Source organism: Alligator mississippiensis, chromosome 5 (assembly GCF_030867095.1).
Source record: "Alligator mississippiensis isolate rAllMis1 chromosome 5, rAllMis1, whole genome shotgun sequence".
In the NCBI taxonomy this organism is placed as follows: Eukaryota; Metazoa; Chordata; order Crocodylia; family Alligatoridae; genus Alligator; species Alligator mississippiensis.
Window position 1 is genome coordinate 2,578,178 of NC_081828.1, and position 20,103 is coordinate 2,598,280.

Below are 20,103 nucleotides of genomic sequence, written 5' to 3' on the forward strand. Positions count from 1 at the left end.
CGGGGACGCCCGCCTCCCAAGCTGCCCCGCGCTGCGATCCCGGCGTGCTCCGCGCGCGGCCCCGAAGGGACTACATGTCCCGTGAGCCCCCGCGGCATGGAGCTGCGCGCGGCGCGGGCGGAGCGCTTGCTCCGCGACTCCTTGTGCGCCTTCGGCTTCGAGCTGCATCCCCTCCAGGTACGGGGGGGGGCTCGGGGTGACGTCACGGGGCCCCGCCGTGTGACGTCACCTGGGTGGTCTCCTCACTCTCCAGGAGCTCGCTAAAACACCTGTGGGCGCTCGCGTGTTTCCGGCCCGCGGGTCCCTGCTCACGTGGCTGCAGCCGGTTTCCATGGAGATGCCAGGAGCGGCGGGGCCGTGAGGGTGGAGCCAGGGTTTCCGTGGAGACGGGCCCCAGCCGCCCTGGCAGGGTCGAAGCATGTCGGAGACTTTCTGGGAATCGGAGGCATGCTCACGGGCGGCGGAAACGCCATTCCCTCCTCGCTCCGCTTGCTGGGCGGGAGTAGTGCCTCCCTCGTTTGTCGTGAACCTCCTGCTTTCTCTTCTGGCGGGAAGATCTCGGCGTTACGCCCTCCGCTTTACGGAAGTGGGAGACCCGTGGCCGTACGGCGGAGGGCGAGCGAAACCCGGGGGCATCCGAACCCCGAGCCGCCGGGCTGGGGTCGCCCGCTGAAGGATTTGGGAGCGGGGGTGGAGGAGGCATGCTGGTGGCAAGGGGGGCTGGACCCGACCATCTCATGAGATCCCTTCCAGCCCCTAATGTCTACGAAATCTATGAACGTTAAATCTGTGCGCACGAGCGGGTGGTTCCTTCTGGATTACATCGCATCGGGCAGGAAATCCACACGCGATTCGCACTCGCCGTCCCTTGCGTTGTTGTGGCTGGTCACCGTTTCTGCTGGCACGGCTTGCCGCCGGGCGGGAAGGTGACGTGGTCAGTCTCCTTCGGCGTTGGCGTTAAGGCCTCCCTACAAGGAGCCTGCTCCTGCAAAGTGCTGGGTGCCTCCCCTCTCTTTAATTTTACCATGTGGTATCAGCGTCTCCTCGGAGGACGTCTGTCGGCTCAAGGAGGGCATCTCTGCCCTTCCAGATGGCTCCCGAAAGCTGCTGTGCTGTTTTATGGGCTGTGCCATTTTCTTCGTAGCCATTGAAGCTGGGAAAGTGTTTTTTAATAAAGGTGGAAGGAAGGGTATTCCCCGGGTACTGAAACGGCGAGTGCAGAAGGCAAGGGAGAGAGAAACGTCCGGCTGAAAGAAGTCAGCAGAGGAGCTGACTGGGCCGCAGCCAGCGTAGGATAAAAAGAGGAGGAAAGATTGTTCCCTTTCACAGACAAGCTGCACGAGATGACGCTGAACAAATAATTGGCTTCTGTTGGGGTAAACATTGCAGTTGGACTTGGAAGTTAAATATTGACGCCGGTCCAGTATCAGACTGCCTTCCAAGTGAAGGTTTTATTGATGTGAGGTTGAACTGTTAAACAAGGCAAAGGGAAAACCAGGATTTTCTTCAAGAGTCAGTAGATCCTGATTATACAAAGTCATTATGCGTCCTGTCGTGCACCTGAATGCCCTCCTCTGCTGTGCAAATTAAACTCTTTGTAAGCTAACATTTTAAAGAAATATTAAGTTAGTTGACAGGGGGAAAAAAAAAAAGTAGACTTGCTGGCTGCAGACAAGCTGATTGCTCGGGGAAATCTTCGACTTGCACCTTGAGCTAATGAAGGCTGCTGATCGCTGAAGCCGAATAAAGACAGAATGTCCCAATGGTATTTTTAGAGCCATTTTTCCAGCTCTGAGTCACTTCTGCTAAACTGTATGTTGTCATCCTTGAAGAGCTGGCTGACTTATTGGAGGGAGCTATTTGCATGTGTTCGGGTCATCTGTCACAGAATCGCAGACAAGGGGGGTGGGAAGAGACCTCAGGAGGTCACGTCTGGTCCAAAGCAGAGCCAGTCCCAGCAGGGCTTTATCAAGCTGGGCCTTAAAAACCTCCAAGGATGGAGAGTCCACCACCTCTCTGGGTGACCCGTTCCACCTGACTGACTTGTGCCTCGGTTTGTTGTTCACAAAGTGTCAGTGCGGGTTACTTTCTTGCTTGTGTTGTTGCAAAGGCTAATGTTTGCTAATGATCACAGGATCGTTAGCTGCTCCAGGCGTTTACCATTTGAGGTCTAGCTCCTGCAGGGTGCCCTTGAGAGGTGCTCCGCGTCCTTCCTGTGCAGTGGCTGCAGCAAGGCGACTTGCGCGCAGGGACTACACCCGGACCCAGTACCACATCCAATAATGCCCGTGGGAAGACTTAATTTGATTGCAGTGGCCACTGGTGGAGGTCTGTGGGAGCAAGCCCACGGCTGTGGGGAGACGGTAGGTGGCGCTGCCTTCCAGATGTTCAGGTTAGGCTTTGAGATTAGAAAAATCTGTTCCTTACCTTTCCCCACCATTAGTGGAAAGGGAGTATGCACACCCATAAACGTAAGTCCGTACCTTTACATGGCATAGCAACATTTTGGGGAGCCCAGACCCTCACCTCTAAATCTCACAGTGTTTTGCATGGCTCCTTGCAGCTCGGAGTAGTGATTTGCCCCTTGAAACCAAGGAATGCTTATAGATAGGGACTCCCTTCAGTCACAGTTTTGTGATTGTCACAGAAAACAGTGGTTTCCACGATCACCGTGAAAAACCGTGTTTCCCGTGATTTTGTGCAGAATCGCCTGAAAAAGATAAAAGCTTACTGGGATACAAGGAAAGTGTGACAATCCCTGCAGCCGTAGAGCATGAGAGGCTGAGCTAGCGACATAGACTCAATGAAGGCGCCAAAGTGTTACGGCGCCGTCTTTTAAGACGCTAGATAATCATAATATGCTTAGATTTAGATGTAATACTTAGATTTATAATAATGTGGCAATATATTTGATATTTCCATGGACTTTGCTATTTAATTATGCTGTAGTTTTTGCCACTTGGCAGCGAAGAGCAGGGCCGCTGGGGCTCCTTAGCCAATTGACAGCGAGGGAGGGGGCTCCGCGCGCAAATCCCTGTGTGATTTTGGTAGGTCCTTACCCACAGAGAAGCATGGTGCACAGCTTGCAATGCAGGTAATGATGGTCCTTGCTAAGGAAACAGTCCAGACAGGCAAGGTGTTAAACTAGATCGAGCCTAATAACGATGTGCGTATGACGACACAGCACAGATCAACCAAAGGTTTAAACCAAGGCCCTGCTCTGATTTTGGGTTCGGTGTCTAGCAGTCTCCGGCCCACTGGAAGTCAGTCAAATTATTCCAGATTGGTACCAATGTAACTGAGAGCAGAGTCTCAGCCTACATGTTTCTAATTAGTTTCTAAAATTTAATATCTGAATATGAAACCATCTAGAAAATTTAAGTGGAGATTCCTTTTTCTAATACTAAGTCAAATGTTGGTTACCTCAATCAGCACGGATACTGGATCAGTAGGAAAAAAAATCATCTGGCTGTTTAGTGCCCTAACTCTGTTCACTTTGGGTTCTTTAGTGGTTAATTCTGTATCTGAAATTAAGGGTTCATTACTCGTTTTAATCTGCAATTGTTATGCAGGTCAGGTTATAAGATCAGCATTGACCTCAAGTAGGAGTGGAGAATGGGGAAAGGAAGAACAATTTTTAGAAACATTTTAGTATAGTCTTATGTTGATTCTTGGGGAAGAAATCAAGCTTAATCTTTATATTTAGCAAACTAAATCTTGCTGCCTTTCCTGATTTGTCACAGCATCTAATCTTCATCCAGTGAAAACACAAAGGAAACAGGCTTTGTTTAGAAGCGATTATTCTAGTATTGCAAGCAAAATCTGGTATACTTTCCATTTTCCCCAAATAGGCTGTAACTACCCGGAGAAAATGTTATCATTATGGCTTTTCTGTAAGATGCAGCTGTCATGAAGCTGTTGGTAGTTTACTGACTACTGATTTCCCAGTGGGCATCAAACCTTAGATTAAAATCTTTCTATTCATTCTTCTAAAATCGCCATCTTGAAAACATCCCTGTGTCTGAGTCGACTTCCCGGGCCTGAGCTTGTAAAGAGGCTGCTTTACTGCCACTTCATTTCCTTTCTGGGTCCTGATCCAGCATGTTGCTGGGCACCTTCCATGCCTTTAAAGTGACTTTCAAATTGGCTTCACCTGTCCTTGAAGGTGGTCAGACCCTGCCACTTCAGACCCTTAAGAAAGCAGTTATCTCCAAAACCACTGGATTTAATTTTTCATGTTAGCCATGACCTCTGTGACACGCCAAGAGGCAGAGCTGGAAGCAGCTGCTGGGTCACAGCGGTTCATAAAAAAAGAGTCAAATCATTTGGGTAGCCAGGTGAGGGTACTGTTTTCAGAGTAGCTATAAATTACCTTGCTGTGCTCAGCACTTCTTGGGCTGAGTCCCTCGTGTCTCCTTGCTATCTTGGCCCGTTCTGCCTCCTAATTTCTGACCCTGCAACTGCGCTGCATTATGATGTGTCCAGCCCCAAAGGGAAATCCTGAATCTAGCTGTGTCATAATCTGTGTGATGCACCTGATGTTCCGCTCGGGGATAAACGTGCCGCTGAGCGTGTAGCACCACTTGCATCCACAAATTAATATTTAAACTCAAGAAGCAAAGCATGCAACCTATCAAGTGACTGAAGAGCTGCTTACTCCTTTTCAGTGGGGGCAGAGTGGCTGTCACCCTGCCCATTTTGTCCTTGTAAAAAAACCCAAAAGAAAGCATGGATCAACCAAACAGCTAACAAAACGGAGAGGAGAGTGGATTTGCAATTGTCTGCACAGTGGACCCAGAGGAGACACCAGGCCTAGTTTCTAGGGTCAGAAGGGACCTGAACAGATCATCAAGTCTGACCCCCTGCCCTGGGCAGGAACCAGTGCTGGGATCATAGTACCCCAGCCAGATATCTATCCAACCTCCTCTTGAAGACAAATCATGCAATGGCATGAATCATGCAGTCATAGAAATTAGGGTGGGAAGGGACCTCAGGAGTCGCATCTAGTCCACAGGACCGGCCCCAGCTACATCAACCCAGACAAGGCTTGGTCTACCTGGGTTTTGAAAACCTCCAAGTCTGGAGCTTCTACCACCTCTCTGGAAAACCCGTTCCAGTGCTTTACCACCCTCCTAGTGAGAAAATTCCTCCTAATATCCAACCTCAACTTGCCTTGCTGCAGCCTGAGCCCATTGCTCCTTGTCCTGTCGTCTGCCCCCACTGAGACCAGCCCAGCTCCATCCTCTTTGCAGCCCCCCTGCAAGGAGGTGAAGGCTGCTATTCAATCCCCCTCGGTCTTCTCTTCTCCAGACTGAATAAGCCCAGTCCCCTCGAACTCTACAAAGTGCCAATTGCTCCAAACCCCCCCCTCAAGGGAGCCAGGAAAATCCTGCTAGAAAAGCTTTGCCCTGACATTTGAATGTCAAAATAGGTTTGACAGTCTCGGCGAACACCCCCACTCAGCTTCCTGCTGCAGTAGTGGGAGGGATCTTGAAGCCCTCGATTTCTTGGCATGCCGGCTTCTTGTTTGTACGGGCTCATTATATACAGTACACTGTCCTATGGGAGAAGCAGACTTTGAGCACTGCAGCTCACTATTTTCATAGATGTTAGGGTAGATTTTAATTTGTAGATTTTAATTTGTAATAACCCATGTTAGATTTTAATTTGTAGTAACCCATGTTACCTGTATGGAGCCTAGCGTCATCTCTTTCAATTGTTCTTTGAGTGAATCTGATATCTTTTATTATCCCTTCCAATTCGGGTTTGTCAGGGGTGCTATCGTAGGACCACAGTGTTGTTGAAGCCGTCTGGGGAATATGCAGGGAGCAAGGTTTGTTTGGTATCTTTTATTAGACCAGTTGCATAACTGGAAGAAATGTTAGACAAGCTTTCAGCACAGAGTGCCCTTCCTCAGATCTGGGGAAGAAGGGGTATTCTGGACATACTTGATACCGTGTGCTGTATAAATTCTCGAGATTCCTTCCAGCCTTACATTAATAAGCAGTATCAACAGCCCAAGCCTTGCCCCGAGCAGTAAATAACCGAGGGCAAAGGAGAAGCAGAAGAGGCACATTTGACACGCAGAATAAATCGCATCTAAATCAAACATCTGATTTGCATCGGCAGGACTGCTGGCTGCATACTAGTTTCGAGGTCAGGGCTGGCCAAAGTGCAGTATCAAGCAGCTTAAGGCCCTCCTTACCTTGCACGTAGAAGTGCAGCTTGTAGAGAGTGTAGATCCCTGCACGCGGCATCCCATCTTGATTGAATGGTGCATTTTGCAGCTGGCAGACTGCACGGCTGAATTGTCAATGAAGGCAGCTGCAGCCTCCTCCATTTTATGATTCCTGCTGCTGGCACAATGTTCATAGATTCATAGATGTTAGGGTCGGAAGGGACCTCAATAGATCATCGAGTCCGACCCCCTGCGTAGGCAGGAAAGAGTGCTGGGTCTAGATGACCCCAGCTAGATACTCGTCTAACCTCCTCTTGAAGACCCAAGCTGCTCTCCTAACAGAGGTTTTTTTTCTGTGTTCACTGCAGGTTGGATGGTACAATGCTGTTCTTCAGCCGCCCTTTCACCTGGCTTACCCAGACAACACCCTGGCTTTCGTTGTCCTCAGCACACCTTCCATGTTTGACAAAGCCTTCAAACCCTTTGTGAACAAACAGCTGCTGAAAAGGATCCGGGATCCAGTGGACCAGTGCATTTCTCATCACTTATCACTTGTGAAAGAGGTAAAAGCCTTTTAAAGACAATTTCCCCTTGCTAAAACATGGACCAAGTGGGTAAAGCAGGGAGCTGGCGACAACTCTTGGGAAGTCTTTTACCCTCTCTTAGTTTCTTAACCTGTAAAGTGGTGGTATCGATGGGGTTGTGGTGCCTGGATTTGTCTCATCAAATTCTTTTCGTGATTGGAAAGCAGTCACGTAAGCTCAAAGTATTGTTCCCAATGCTAATTTACTATTTGGAGCGGCTGCATCAGTGCAGCTCCAGAACGCAGGGGGTTTACACCACCACTGCTCACCACCTGCCCCGATGAAACATTAACTTTTGGGGAAGCAGGGCAAAAAGGGGAGAGGGGGACAACCAGCAGTGGTGTGAAGCCCCGGGGCTCTGGAGCTGCCCCGTTGCAGCAGCTGCAGGGGGTTAGCCCTGTGACTGTGGGTCACCTGGCCCAGGAGAAGCTCTGTGGTCTGGATCCAGTCTGTAAGAAACCCACAGTCCAGATCCAGCCCGCAAGGCCAAATAAATGTAACTCTCCCCATTGAGAGTGTCCATGAGGGCTCGACTTCCTTTTCTCTCTCCTGTTACGCTGGCCTTTAGGGGTTTATCCCAGATGGGATTGTCTCAGGCTTTGACTAGCGTGGGGACAGTTATTTATATACAGCACCTTCAGTGACAATTAACTCAAATTCACCCAATCGCCCTGGTAGAAAAAGGGTTATCTCAGTACTTCACAGTGGATTTTTATTCTGTATTCCTACAAATATGCAAGGCTTTGCCCTGGGGGAAATCTAGTGTCTGTGTTTTAGCCCAGGTGCACATGGTACAAACTGAAAAATACAGGGCCTTGAGCATGCTCTTTCCAGTCATTCTGGCCTTGCGTTTTTCTTCCAGCACTTCCCTGATGAGAAGGTGCATATCTTTTATGACTATGAGATGTTGCCAAACCGGAAACCCAAGTTTCTGGCACAGACAGCTGCCCACGTGTCTGGAGCAGCATATTATTACCAGAGGAAGGACGTGAAGTGTGATCCCTGGGGAGAAAAGGTGAGCTACAAGCCAAAACCCAAGGGTCCCTCGAGAGCCACTCGGGTAGTGGGAATGTAAAAACATTGTTTGCTCACTGGTTCCTTCTCTTGGAAATTAAATGCTTAAATCCGAATAAGGCAAAAGCACTGGCAGATGTAGCATAGGGACCAATTCTGGCTGAGGCAGAGAAAAAAGGAGGAGAAAACAAAACAACCTTTCCATTTCCATGAGAGAGATCTGGCAATCCTTGCCTAAGCAAAACTAGCACTGTGATCAGTTTTTATTTAGAAAGGAGAGATTACCCTTCCTAAACACTGTGTTGGGGTTGATTTACTGCAGGGGAGGGGCACAGGCAATGAGGGATCAAAGCAAATTCTTTGGAGCATAACAGCAAGAAGGAATTGGCTTTTCTTGCTTTTACTGTACCGTATCAATTGGCCAGGCCTGCGCATGGTTCCCTCAAATCTATCTGTGTTCAGAGGCAGGGCAATGTTTAGAAATAGTAACATGTACCAGTTCTTCTCTCTCTTTCAGAAGATCTATGGTGTGTGTATACATCCCCAGTATGGAGGCTGGTTTGCTATCCGGGCTATCCTCATATTTCCAGAAATTCAGGTGCCGTTCCTGGAGCAGTATGCCCCTATCGACTGCGTGACCACAGAGGAGAAAAGAATACAGTTGCTGGAGAAATTCAATTTCCATTGGCAGGACTGGAGCTACAGGGATATCATTGAAGTGAAGGAACGATACTCAGAGGAGCAGAAAACCTACTTTGCAACCCCTCCAGCAGAGCGTTTCAAACTGTTGGGTCTACAAGGAGGAATCCAAAGAAATGAATTTTACTGAGTTACACGGTTCAGTGTACAAGGCAGGGAGTGAGCAAAGTGCAGCTTGCAAGCCCCATAATCCTTTTTCTTAGCTGTGAAAAGGGGATTTGACGGTACAGGGATGACACCCCCCCAGCAGCATACGCTCCAGCTCAATCCAAAAGCTGCCTTTTCAGGTCAAAATGGAGCATTGCATGCCAGGGTTTGTCATCTGACTGTACGTAATCAGGAAGGTAGCTGCAAGTCTGCTCCAAGTTATTGCTATTTACAAGCGTATCCTTCTGGACCCTGGTAAGGTATCACCTGGCTTTCATTTGGGCAGAGTTTAGGAGCCCTCGAGGCTGGGACATTTATGCTGCTTTTTGGGAAGACTGACTATTTTTGATCTGGGGAGACTTTTTATTTTATTTTATTTTATTTAATAGTAAGGAATTATTTAATTTTCAAAAAACTGAATGTAAAACAGTTCGTCTCTGGATGAACTCAGGGCAGATTTTTTTCCCAAACGTATATCTAGCACTTTTACTGCCCTGGGAGATGATATCACGGGGTAAATTGTTTTAAAGGGCATGCACCTTGAAATCTAGTCCAGAAATTTAACTTAAGCTAGTTTGATTGTGAGTGGACCCTGTTTTTTGTCTTGGCAGAGCTAGATGCCATGCTTTCGTACAGCTGGAGGGCTTTGGTCTTTTCCTGTGTCAGGAAGCACACACACGCACACACAGTGAGCAAGCTCTCTGGCTGAATGCATCTGTAAGTCAATATATATGCCGTCCCATGTACAGAGTAATAAGCAAGCCAAGAGAAGAAGAGTTTGTACCTCTCTGGTTCTTCTGTTATACTTGCATCCTTGCACATAGCATTTGGAGACCGAACTGTACCTTCATTTTTTTATTTTTAAATGGCTGTCCTGTGAAATTGAATTATGCTTAAAGGAGCATGGGAAATGGGAGATTAATATAAATGTATACTAAAGCTATAAGTGAAACCAATCTCTATACACTAAGCCAGGGGTTCCCAACCTTTTTATACTGCAGACCAGAAATGACCGTGGACTGGCAAACTGCAGACCAGCAGCGACCAGCATACGACGGGCCGGCAGCCAACTCTGTTTTATACTCAGTTGGCTGCTGATCTGCAGTGTGTTGGTCACTTCCGGTCCAGCAGTACTGGATTCTGGCCCGGGGGTTGGGAACCCCTGCACTAAGCTAATAATTTAAAGTTATAACTTGAAGGTTTCCAGTCCTGAAAGCATCAAGCACTGGGTCTCTTGTTTGTAATTTATGCTGTAGTTTTACATTATTTCTGTGGACCTAGACATTAAGGTAGACTTTGCTGTAAGAATTTGATTGTCAGAAATTCAGCAAAGTTAATTGTAACCTAATCTTAACAGGTTGGCACATACTAGCTAGGCTGATTCATCCATTTCTTCGCCACCTTCTATGTGTGCACAGCTCGTCTTGTTCAGTCAGTCCTGTTCATCAGACCCTAGCACCCTCTCCACTGCCAGGGTAAGAACAGCTGGCTCTGAAGTTATTTTAACTTTTTTAGCATCTGCCTCTCACAGCATTGGTTGGCAAGTTTTGTTGCTTCTCTGTCCTTTTTCCACACTGCTTAGATCATTAAAGAGCTCCTAAAAGATGAGGGTTCACACCAATTTTTGTCTACTGAGCATTTTGCACCCTGTAACAAACTGAATCCTTGCTCATACTCAAGGAAAGCACTACAAAGGGCATCAGTCAGGTTGATGCAATGAAGGATCTTACCATGAGTAATGAAGAATATTACCATGCAACACCATGAGATTGCATAGCCTAAATAGAGCTTAGTATTGCAAGCCAGGACTTCCCACATACTAGATACAGTCTTCCAGCATCTTGCCTGTGCCATCCTGCCCTGCCATCTCTCCTGTGTACTTTTAAACAAGTCACTCTAACATGCTGTTCTGTCTTCCCCAGCTGCAAATTTGGAAAACACTAAAGGTTTGTTGTTTTTTTTTCCAAGGCAAGTGTCCTCCTTCTGCACCAAAAAATATTATCACAGACTCTTGAAATGGAGCCAACAACCTTTGATATGCACAGTAAAATCTAAAGAATGGATTTTGGCAGCACACCTCCAAAGCTGCTGCTAAGATTCCTTGCACTAGGACTGGTTGTTAAAACTCTAATTTCTACGAAATTAAGTGGTACTTAAGACTGGAATTTCAGTCTTCATCAGTTTTGTTCACATTCTCTTGCTGAGATCACCTGAGCCATTATTTACCTTGTCTTCTGCCTTACTCCCTTTCCCTCTTTAGCTTTCGAAGAGGGAAAACAAGAACACTTTTTTCATTTGAGAATTGGTCTGGCAGATATAGCAGAGTGTCTGGAGATGTACTTACTGGTGCATTTCAAGAGGAGACTAGATGCAGCTGAAAATCATTGTGCACAATATGGGTTACAGCATGAATATATTTGCATATGTGCATAGGCAGATCCAGGATTTTGTGGGAGCAGTGACCAGCACTGCATGGGTGGCTGGTAGCCCTCTAGCCTCCCCACCAGGGCAGGCAGACCATGCTGCAGAAGCAGCATCCAGGGATTTTGTTTTAAGTCCTTGACCAGGTAAGGATCCCCCTTCTCAGCATCCCTGTCCTTCCTCCCCATACTCAGCAGCAGCCCAGCCCCGCCCTTCCCATTGCCTCCTCCTCTGCCTCTGCTGCACCTGGCTGACCCCAGGGGTAAGGAGAGCCCAAAGTCCTCAGCAGCAAGAGGCAGGGAAGGGAGAGGAGAGGGAAGGTGCTGCTGAGAATGAAAGGCAAGGGACCAGCCTGGCTGTTTCTTCCCATGGCATGGTCCAAAACGTGTGTGGTGGCACCGCTAGAGCTGCCCCTATGTATGTAACATGCATTAGGTGACAACTTATTGTGTGGTACTGGAATTTTTTTTAGTATTTCAATTTGAAAGTTTTATTTCAGAATTATTTCTGGTTACGCTGTTACCGTGGTCCTTTTTTTTCTTAACTGATGTAGAATTGAAATGGAGTTTACTAAAAGTTTGTACTAAAGGATCCATATTGGTACCAAGATCAATGTCCTGGAATACTGTCATGTAGAAAGAAATTGTACTGAATTTACAACTTTTTTATCAGCGTTTGACTTTATAAATGGTAAATATTTTGTGTTGAAATTCACTCATTAAACAGTTAAGACCACTGTTACAATTTTGATGATGCCTTTTGTAATGTATTTATTTTCACATTTTATTTTGGGTAATGAAAGTAAAATACTGAGTGAACTTTTGTTTAAATAACATAACAGTTTAATTTTGGGAGAACCTGAGATGTTGAATATGCACCAGATGCACAGAAGTAAACCATATTGGATAGCAAGGGAAAGTAAATGTTAGAATTGCAGACGTGTGACAGCAGGCACGATCAGATTTGATTCTGGGATGAGTATACTTTCTTTTGTAATTATCTCTCGTCGAGTTGCTTATGTACCAAGAGACTAACATGACAGCACACAAGAAAAGGACTTGACAACGAATATCTTGTGTTTGGCAGTTTGTCTAACTCTATCCCAAGTACATAGTTAGTCCCATAAAAGATATCACCTTAAGAAATCCTTGCCTTTCACAGTAAAAGAACAGGAATGTTTTTTAGATGGTATAATATTCTAGAATTTAGCAAAAAAACATGAAAGCCTACATTGCCCGGTATGGTATCATTGATATTTTAGGATTTTTCTTCAGTAGCTTTACTGTAACGCTGGAATTCTGCAAATCTTTAATTACTGCAGTTACGGTTTGCTAAGCTATTTTCGTTGACACCTGACCTGATGCTTTGCTTAGTGCCATAGCAGCAAATCCTGAGAAGTGCTGAGCATCTGTAACTCCTCCTGTTGATGTAAGTGAGATGTGTAGGTCCTCCCGATCTCTTAGCAATTGCTTTCTAATAGTCTAGCATATCAAAAACCTGAGAGCAGAATGACTTCCGAATGCATGCTGCTCATTTTTGTGATAATCATGGAAGGGGTCTCCGGGGAAGAGTGATGCAGTGCATTTTACCTGATTTTACTCTCTGACTTCAAAGATTGATCTTCATGTGTTTTGTTTTGTTTTCGTATGGGCAATTCATATCGTGTCATGGTTGTATTTGTTCACTTCCCTACCCTGCCAAGTAAAAGTACACGACAGTCATACAAAAGTTTATATATCATGCATTAACTAAACCAGAATGAACAGTAACACTGCTGCATTTTAACTTTTTTAATGTGTACTGTTTCATAGCACCTTGCCTTGCTAAATGTTCAGTGCAGTACATTTTTTCACGCCAGTCTGTGTACATTGGACACTGATTTTTTTTTTTGGCGGGGGGGGGGCTTGTTTTAAACTAGCTGTTTTGAATTTAAATTCTTCCTTAATTTGAGGGGAGGGAAGTCTTTTCAGTCTATTCCAGATAGCCAAAATAACCCTTATGAACTAACTGAATTCACAGTATTTGTACATTAACAGAATAAAAAATTAATTATCTCCTTTTATTTTAAAGAAAAAGGTGCAGGTTTTATATTAGAATTAAATAAATTATGCAATAATTCATTATCATATTATAGACACTATATCTGGTAACAACTATCAGGCATAATATTAAGAAAGGAACTGGAATGAATGAGGACCTGATCCTTTTCTTACCCAGGCCAAGGAGGCCCCCTGAGGCAAATGGTATTTTATGGGAGTGGGCCAAGGGGGTAGAGAGTTGCAGGGACATTACCTACTCTCTAATTGGTGCAAAATACATATATACCTAGCTATTGTTTAGTTGTACAATACTCTGTGTGTTAAAATACTGATTTAAAAGAGCAGAAATGGGTATAGGGGGGAGTTTTGTTTGTCAGTAGTCAGACACAAGTAAACTACCAGTTGGCAGAGTCCTGCCATCAATAGGTGATTTCCCCCCGCCCCCAGCCCTTAATGAAGAAAGGATTTAATTAATTTTAAGTGATATTATAAGGATTTAATGAAAACAGAGCAACTGTCCATCCTTTTTTTGACATTTCTTATTTGATATCCCAGATCCTGCATTGATGCACTTTGTTCTGTTTCTGTACTAGGAAGCGACGTTCCTCCGTGGTCTCTTGGTCGGTGTGGCTCTCTGTGTACGAGCGCTCTGCCAGGGTGTGCACTGCTCCAAAAGAAAGGCCACACGGGTTGGTTCAGTAGTGAAAGCTCAGCCAGGTTTATACCTAGGCAGCACAACATCACTGGCACACTTGTCCAAAGAGGTGGATGCAGGTGGTGAGGCACAGGCACCACTTGCCACCGCTCCTAGGCCTGCTACCTTGCAAAGCTCTCCAGACCTCTTATGCATGAAAAAGCAGTTCTATTTACATGACAAACATTGACACCTCTCCCACATTACCCCCGTCCTTTGTCATCATCAGGTACCTTGTAGACTCGCTGGCACCAGCCTTTATTGATTTCTCCTAGACATCAACTTTAACACCTTCACCATCAACTTAAATACTCGGTTAAATACTCTGCTGTCTGTTAGCAGGCACCCCAGTGATATGAGGTCAGCCTTTAGTGAGACCTGCTTTGGTCAACAGCTTTAGCAAAGCCTTTATGTGAGCTGAATATGCATTGATCCGTGTTTACATTACTCCTGACTCCAGCGAGGCTGACAATAAGCTTGCTAAGGATTACCTGCTGTGACATAAATGGATTATTTTTATTGTGTAGGATTTTGTGCTATAAATAAAACATGGGGAAAGCCTAACGACCCTTTTGTGTTTTACAAACTAGCCTCTCTGCACCCTGGGACTGAGCTTTCTAGAAAGACATCGAGGTTTAAATGCAGTATTTTTTTTAAATGGGGTGTTTTGTTGAGAATGGGATGTTGTTATTTGTTGAGTTGGTAGTCGACCTCTCTAGAGTAGTTGGAGCATAACATTGCTAAAACATTGGTAATAAACGTCAATTATTTTGATGAGCTACACTTGCTTCACAGCAAGTGCAAAGAAGTGTAAAGGTGGCCCTTGGAATTGTTTTACTTTAAAAGACTTTTCATGAAAATTATTGTAATCTTTTTCATAGCTGACCTGCGTTATCTTCATTGAGTGTCATGTCAAACTTGAGATCTTGGTCCTTATCTTCAGGGGCTTAACAGCCCTAGAACCAACATATCTGAAAGATCATGTCAGGCTTTCTGTGGTGAAGACGAGTTTCTCCTGACAGGTTATCCAGGTTGTAGCCGTATTGGTCTAGACTAGAGGCAAAAGCAATCAGAACTTGTGGTAGAGGTGAGATCTTGTATGAGACCAGCTAGGTCTTTGCAAAAAAAAATTATTTCATCGCAAGCTTTCAGGCACAAGCGCCCTTCTTCAGGCATAGAAAAGATTGTACACGTTCTCCCGGGTAGAAACAAAAGTTCACATTTCATAGGAGAGTTGCAGGTGTGGTAAAATCCCCTGGTTGGCACCGTTCATTGTATGCAGGTTAGGCTCAGAGAACAGTTGGAATAATTGGTGTACCTCAAAGGTGTTTGGTGGCGAGCAGGATGTAGTCCTCTTTGCTTCTGGTTCTGCCGTTTCATATTTCACAGAAGAGAAAAAGGATGGACTGCTAAATTTCTTATGTAGCGAGGTGTCTCTGGGCTCTGTGATGATGCAAATGACCTCGAACAAAGGCAGGAGCAGGGCCTCAGGTTTCAGGTGGTAAAACTTGCTTCCTCCATGTAAGATTGTGAAGATTTAATTTAAAAAAATCAGCTAAAATTGAATATCATCCATGTGCCAGGTATCCAGGTTGTAGCTGTGTTGGTCTAGAGGCAAAAGGAATCGGAGCTCATGGTAGAGGCAATATCTTTTATAAGACCAACTAGATTTTTGCAAAAGCTAAAAGAGCATTTTGTTTTGGGTTTTTTTTACAAGGAGGAAATACGTCTTACCACCTGAAGCCCTGCTCCTGCCTTTGTTCGAGGTCATTTGCATCATCACAGAGCCCAGAGACACCTCGCTACGTAAGAAATTTAGCAGTCCATCCTTTTTCTCTTCTGTGAAATATGAAACGGCAGAACCAGAAGCAAAGAGGACTACATCCTGCTTGCCACCAAACACCTGCGAGGTACACCGATTATTCCAACTTTTCTCTGAGCCTAACCTGCAGAAAATGAATGGTGCCAAACAGGAGGTTTTACCACACCTGCAACTCTCCTATGAAATACAAACTTTCATTTCTACCTGGGAGAACTTTTGCAATCTTTTTCTCCTATGCCTGAAGAAGGGTGTTTGTGCCTGAAAGCTTGCAATTAAGGACTTTGCAAAAATGTAGTTGGTCTAATGCAGGATCTCACCTCTATCACGAGTCCTGATTCCTCTTCTCTCCTGACAGAGCTTTCTTCCTGGGGCTGGACCCAGTCTGTAAAGCAAAACCCCAGGAGATCAGAGCTCTCATAAACATACCACGTCCTGCTCCCAACCCTGCAGCACACCCTCCACCAAAAATACAGAGCTGTGTGGACACTTCCGCACCTACCAAAACCAAGTGCTGCTGAGCACACAATTCTCCCTGTCGCGGGAGGATGAGAGAGAAAGGACCACTCCATAGCTGTTAATCTCATTCATTGGTGCATGGCTGGAAGGTGCTCGCATGCTGCGGGGGAAAAAGTAATATTAGCACCTCTGTAGGATGAGCAGAACTGGTGCTGGAGTCAGTGCAACGAACCCTAAAAATAGGTGATTGGAGTGAAATCCTAGTCCTCCACTATTGTCCATATGGGAATGTCTCCTTCAGTGGGATGCAGACTTGCAAATGCAATCATCGATTGGAAAGCCTGTGCCACGGGGGGCTGCAGAGCAACCACAAACACAACACGACTGAATTCCCAGGGAGACTTCAAGTGTCTTTGCGAGGGGCACGCCTTGTGCGTCAAGGATGGGTGGGAAAGGATCTCCCACTGAGAGTGCCTGAAATGATTCCCGGTCCCATTGCTAAAAAGAGATATCGAATGATATAGGGGCGCACAAGCGGTGCGAGCTGCCCAAATCGCCTGCCCAGACCCAATGTGTGAGGGGAAGGGAAGATCACAGCTGCACACGGGGACTCTGAGGAAGGTCCCAGCTGCTTAGCTCCTACCCTTTTCCTCCGAGGAAAAGTGAAGGGGTTTTGAGACCAGTCCAAGAAAAGCTCCTTTGAGCTGGGAGCAGAGCAAGATGGAGTTTCTGACGGGGAAAGAGGTGGCTCGCAAAGGCCTGTCCTCTCCGCTCCCCTGAAACTCCCCTCACTCCCTCAACCAGTCTACGGAGGCGATAGGAGAGGGTCCCCCCCCTTAGGGACATGGAGAGGAAATATGAGGGACGGGTGAGGAGACTCCTTCAAATTACAGATGGATAGAAACCAGCGATACAGTTGTCATATATTAGTAAGCACTAACTTTGTAGCTGGTTGGCTCTTATAGCTGGATGGACATTTTCATGGTGTGATAATTACTTAGCATGTGTGGCCTGCCTTACTTTGCAAATATGGCAGGTCTAAATTGACTACACAATTAACCAATCCATTACACAACACGTGTAACGCGGGGCAGGGACCTCAGTCTTCCTGCTAAAGCGTATTTCTCAAAAGGTATAGACTTGGGATCAGAAAAAAGGAAGGAAAATCCTTTGAGGGCATAAGAAGGTCTTGCTCTGTATGTAGAAGAGGGATTAAGTCAACTATTTGTCCCACAGGGAATGGAGTAATAGGGGTTGGTCAGGAGAATATTTAGGACACATTTATTTCTATGAGTATTGTGTAGGGAATGGCCTTAAGCTGCAGGTTATTTTTTCATTACACTATTATAGTTTGACCATCATTTTTTTAAATTTAAAATAAATGCAAATACATCAACCTTCTCTCCACTAGCTACCATTTATCAGTTCAGATGAGCTGGTCTCTCTGCAGGATCACACCCTGGTATATACACACCGTACCAAAGTGGTCCTAATTTCTTATACTAAGTAATAATGAACTCAGAAGGGTCGGACATCAGGAGTGGGACTTTATGAAGTGTGCGCGCATCAAGACATAAATTGCCACAACTTGCATTCATTTTAATGAGATGCCATAGGGATGTAGGAATCTATACATGTTCTGTCTGAAGCATCACGCCATGAAATACTGTATGTATACAGCAAAACCCTATACCTATGGAAGATCATCATCCTTTAAGCTCATGCATCTATTGCTTTAAGTTTAGGATCTTATTTTTATCTCTTTTGCAACTCATTACCATCAATAGGAATTTAATTAGTTGAATTTAATCCTTGATATAATTCTGCAGTTTCTATGGAGTATATCAGTACCTTTGGGTTTGCTATCTCAATATCATGCGTTTCTGGTCTGATGCGGGGGAACCTGCAATAGATCTTACTCAACTCAGTTAAATGCGAGATGAATAGGGATTTGCCTTTATGTTGAATTTGTCTACATTTTAGACTGTATTACTACTACATTTGCTTTATTCAATTAAGACACCTTTTAAAATCAAAACATTCATCTCCTATTAAAAATAGTCACTTCAAACCTAAAAATGCTTTCTGAAAAGAAGAAAACTTGAGGACAACCCTGCCATGACTCCCGCCAATCCAGAACATTATTTGTTAAATATCTTTGTCTTTGAAATCAAGAATTGCTGCTTGGGTTTTATAAGTGATAATCAAACAGTTCTCCATCTTGACCTCACATCGTTGCTGCTGTTCCTGCAGGATGAAAAATGTAAAGGAGAACCTGAGAGCGCTTTTTACAAAGAATAAATGTAGGGCTTATGTTGCCAGATATATTGAGTACCTCCCACTCCCAACCTCTGAAATTAGACCGGTCTCTTTTAAAGTAGTGCTAAGTGATAATTACTGCCTGTTCTGGCAAGTAAAGAGTTCACCTAACCGAGCATCCAAAGAATTTAAGTTTAAGCTGTCCAAATCCAGGACCGTATGACACTTAAGAAAAGTTCATATGAAACTAAATATAAGCTGATGGCGGCAGATCTGAATGCTCTTGTGGTGCAGGGGAAGGGAGCAACTCTGGTATTATTTTATTTGGTTTTAGCCAAAAAAAGGTTGCTCTGGCAAAGTTAAGTTTAATCTTATATCAATATCATGTGCACACATGCCTGCCTCGTTACCTAATAAAGCTACATTAAAAGAACATTGCAAGGTTACAAAATGAAAGGCTCAAAAGTTCAGGCCTATTTGACAGTAGGTTGTTGGTGGAATCTGAATTCAGCCCTTTTTGGCATATGCCTTACAAACATGCTGGTTTTTTCCCTCCACAGGACCCTTGCCTCATTAAGGGCATAGGAGGGCTCCATTCTGGGGCTTTGCACAAGTTCAGGGCTGGAAGGGACCTCGTGAGCTCATCAGGTCCAGCCCCGCTGCCCTGGGCAGCAGTCTGCAGGGGTCAAATCACCCGGCAAGGTGCGTGTCCAGTCTCCTTTGGAAGATCTCCTGCCTGCATCACCCCCGCTGGGTGTCTATCCCAGAGTCTGCTCACACCATCTGTGATGAAGTTTTTCCTTATATCCAGTCTGAAACCTCATCCTAGGAGTTTAGGACTGAGGAGTCTGTGTTGGGTGGTGGTGGATAGTCCTGTCTGAGCTCCCTTGTCTGCAGCTGGTAAATGCAAGGTGCTACACCAGTCGTTCTTAACCAGGATGCCACAGCACAATGGGGTGCCACAAGACCCCCCCCCCCCAGAGGTGCCAAACCACTGCCACTGGCCAAATAAAACCATCTCATGCACTTAGCTGCAGCACGCATGTGCTCCTTTAGCATTAGGACTCTGCAATAACCCTAAACCAGGCAGGAGAGCTGGGTGGGTTGCAGCTCTTCCACTCCCCTCCTGGAAACAGGTGCATGGGACAATTCCCCTCATCCCGTGTGTCTGCTTCCAGAAACATGCGACATCTTTGTTTCCAGGGGACATTTCACAGGATCAGATGAGGAAGGGCTGCAGCACAAGCTGCTGCTCCTCCCTGCTGTAGGCTTACCACAGAGCCCTGATGCTGGAGGAGCTGGCTGTGCAGTAGGCACATGGGACAGGTTTTACTGGTGGCAATGGCACCTGGTTGCCTACCACTGAGATAAGATGAGCACAGCTGTGATTCTCAGCCAGGGATACTGCTACACTCAAAACATTTGTGAAAGGGTGCCCTGACTCTGAAGAGGCTACACCTTTTGAAACGCACTGAAAAAACACAAATGCAAAAGAGATGACAACTGGTCGACAGGCAGCAGCGCAGAGATGTCTTGTGGTTTTGGTGGATAAGACTCAACGCAAGTCTGCAAAGTGATGCAGCTGCAAAAAAAGGAAATGTCGCTTCGTACTGCATTGCATGTGAAACATGGGAGGTAGCAGTGCTGCTTCATCCAGTGCTGGTTAGGCCCCAGCTAGAATAGTCCCAGCTCTGCATTTTAATAAAGATGCACAGAAGTTGGAGAGCGCCCAAAGGAAGGCAACACAAAAAATGAGCAAGTGTTTGGAGGGCAAGCCGTACAAGAAAAGG

At 45.6% G+C, this 20,103-nt stretch overlaps 1 protein-coding gene across 6 annotated transcripts; it reads left to right on the forward strand.

Moving 5' to 3' along the window:
* The first annotated feature begins 5 nt into the window (after positions 1–5).
* MMACHC (metabolism of cobalamin associated C) lies at positions 6–18,439 on the forward strand. Of its 6 annotated transcripts, none has more exons than XR_002090901.2 (5): positions 6–177; positions 6,547–6,741; positions 7,625–7,777; positions 8,294–10,097; positions 15,494–18,439. XR_002090901.2 is itself a non-coding variant. In XM_006268029.4 (4 exons), exons 1-4 carry the CDS (start codon positions 97–99, stop codon positions 8,603–8,605), a joined length of 741 nt encoding a protein of 246 aa, XP_006268091.1. In that variant the 5' UTR covers positions 6–96; the 3' UTR covers positions 8,606–11,793. The 6 variants fall into 6 exon arrangements, 2 of the variants coding, with proteins under 2 accessions (XP_006268091.1, XP_014465502.1); XR_002090909.2 differs by lacking the exon at positions 15,494–18,439 and adding an exon at positions 13,676–13,809 and having other exon boundaries at positions 8,294–9,339; XR_009462296.1 differs by lacking the exon at positions 15,494–18,439 and adding an exon at positions 13,676–13,808.
* Positions 18,440–20,103: the final 1,664 nt, after the last annotated feature.

What these genes read in the sequence shown, in the direction of transcription:
- MMACHC (XM_006268029.4), top strand. Translation starts at nt 97, where the DNA reads ATGGAGCTGCGCGCGGCGCGGGCGGAGCGCTTGCTCCGCGACTCCTTG. An exon ending in ACTTATCACTTGTGAAAGAG is followed by an intron (nt 6,742 to 7,624) that starts GTAAAAGCCTTT and finishes TTTTTCTTCCAG; the next exon opens with CACTTCCCTGATGAGAAGGT. An exon ending in GTGATCCCTGGGGAGAAAAG is followed by an intron (nt 7,778 to 8,293) that starts GTGAGCTACAAG and finishes TCTCTCTTTCAG; the next exon opens with AAGATCTATGGTGTGTGTAT.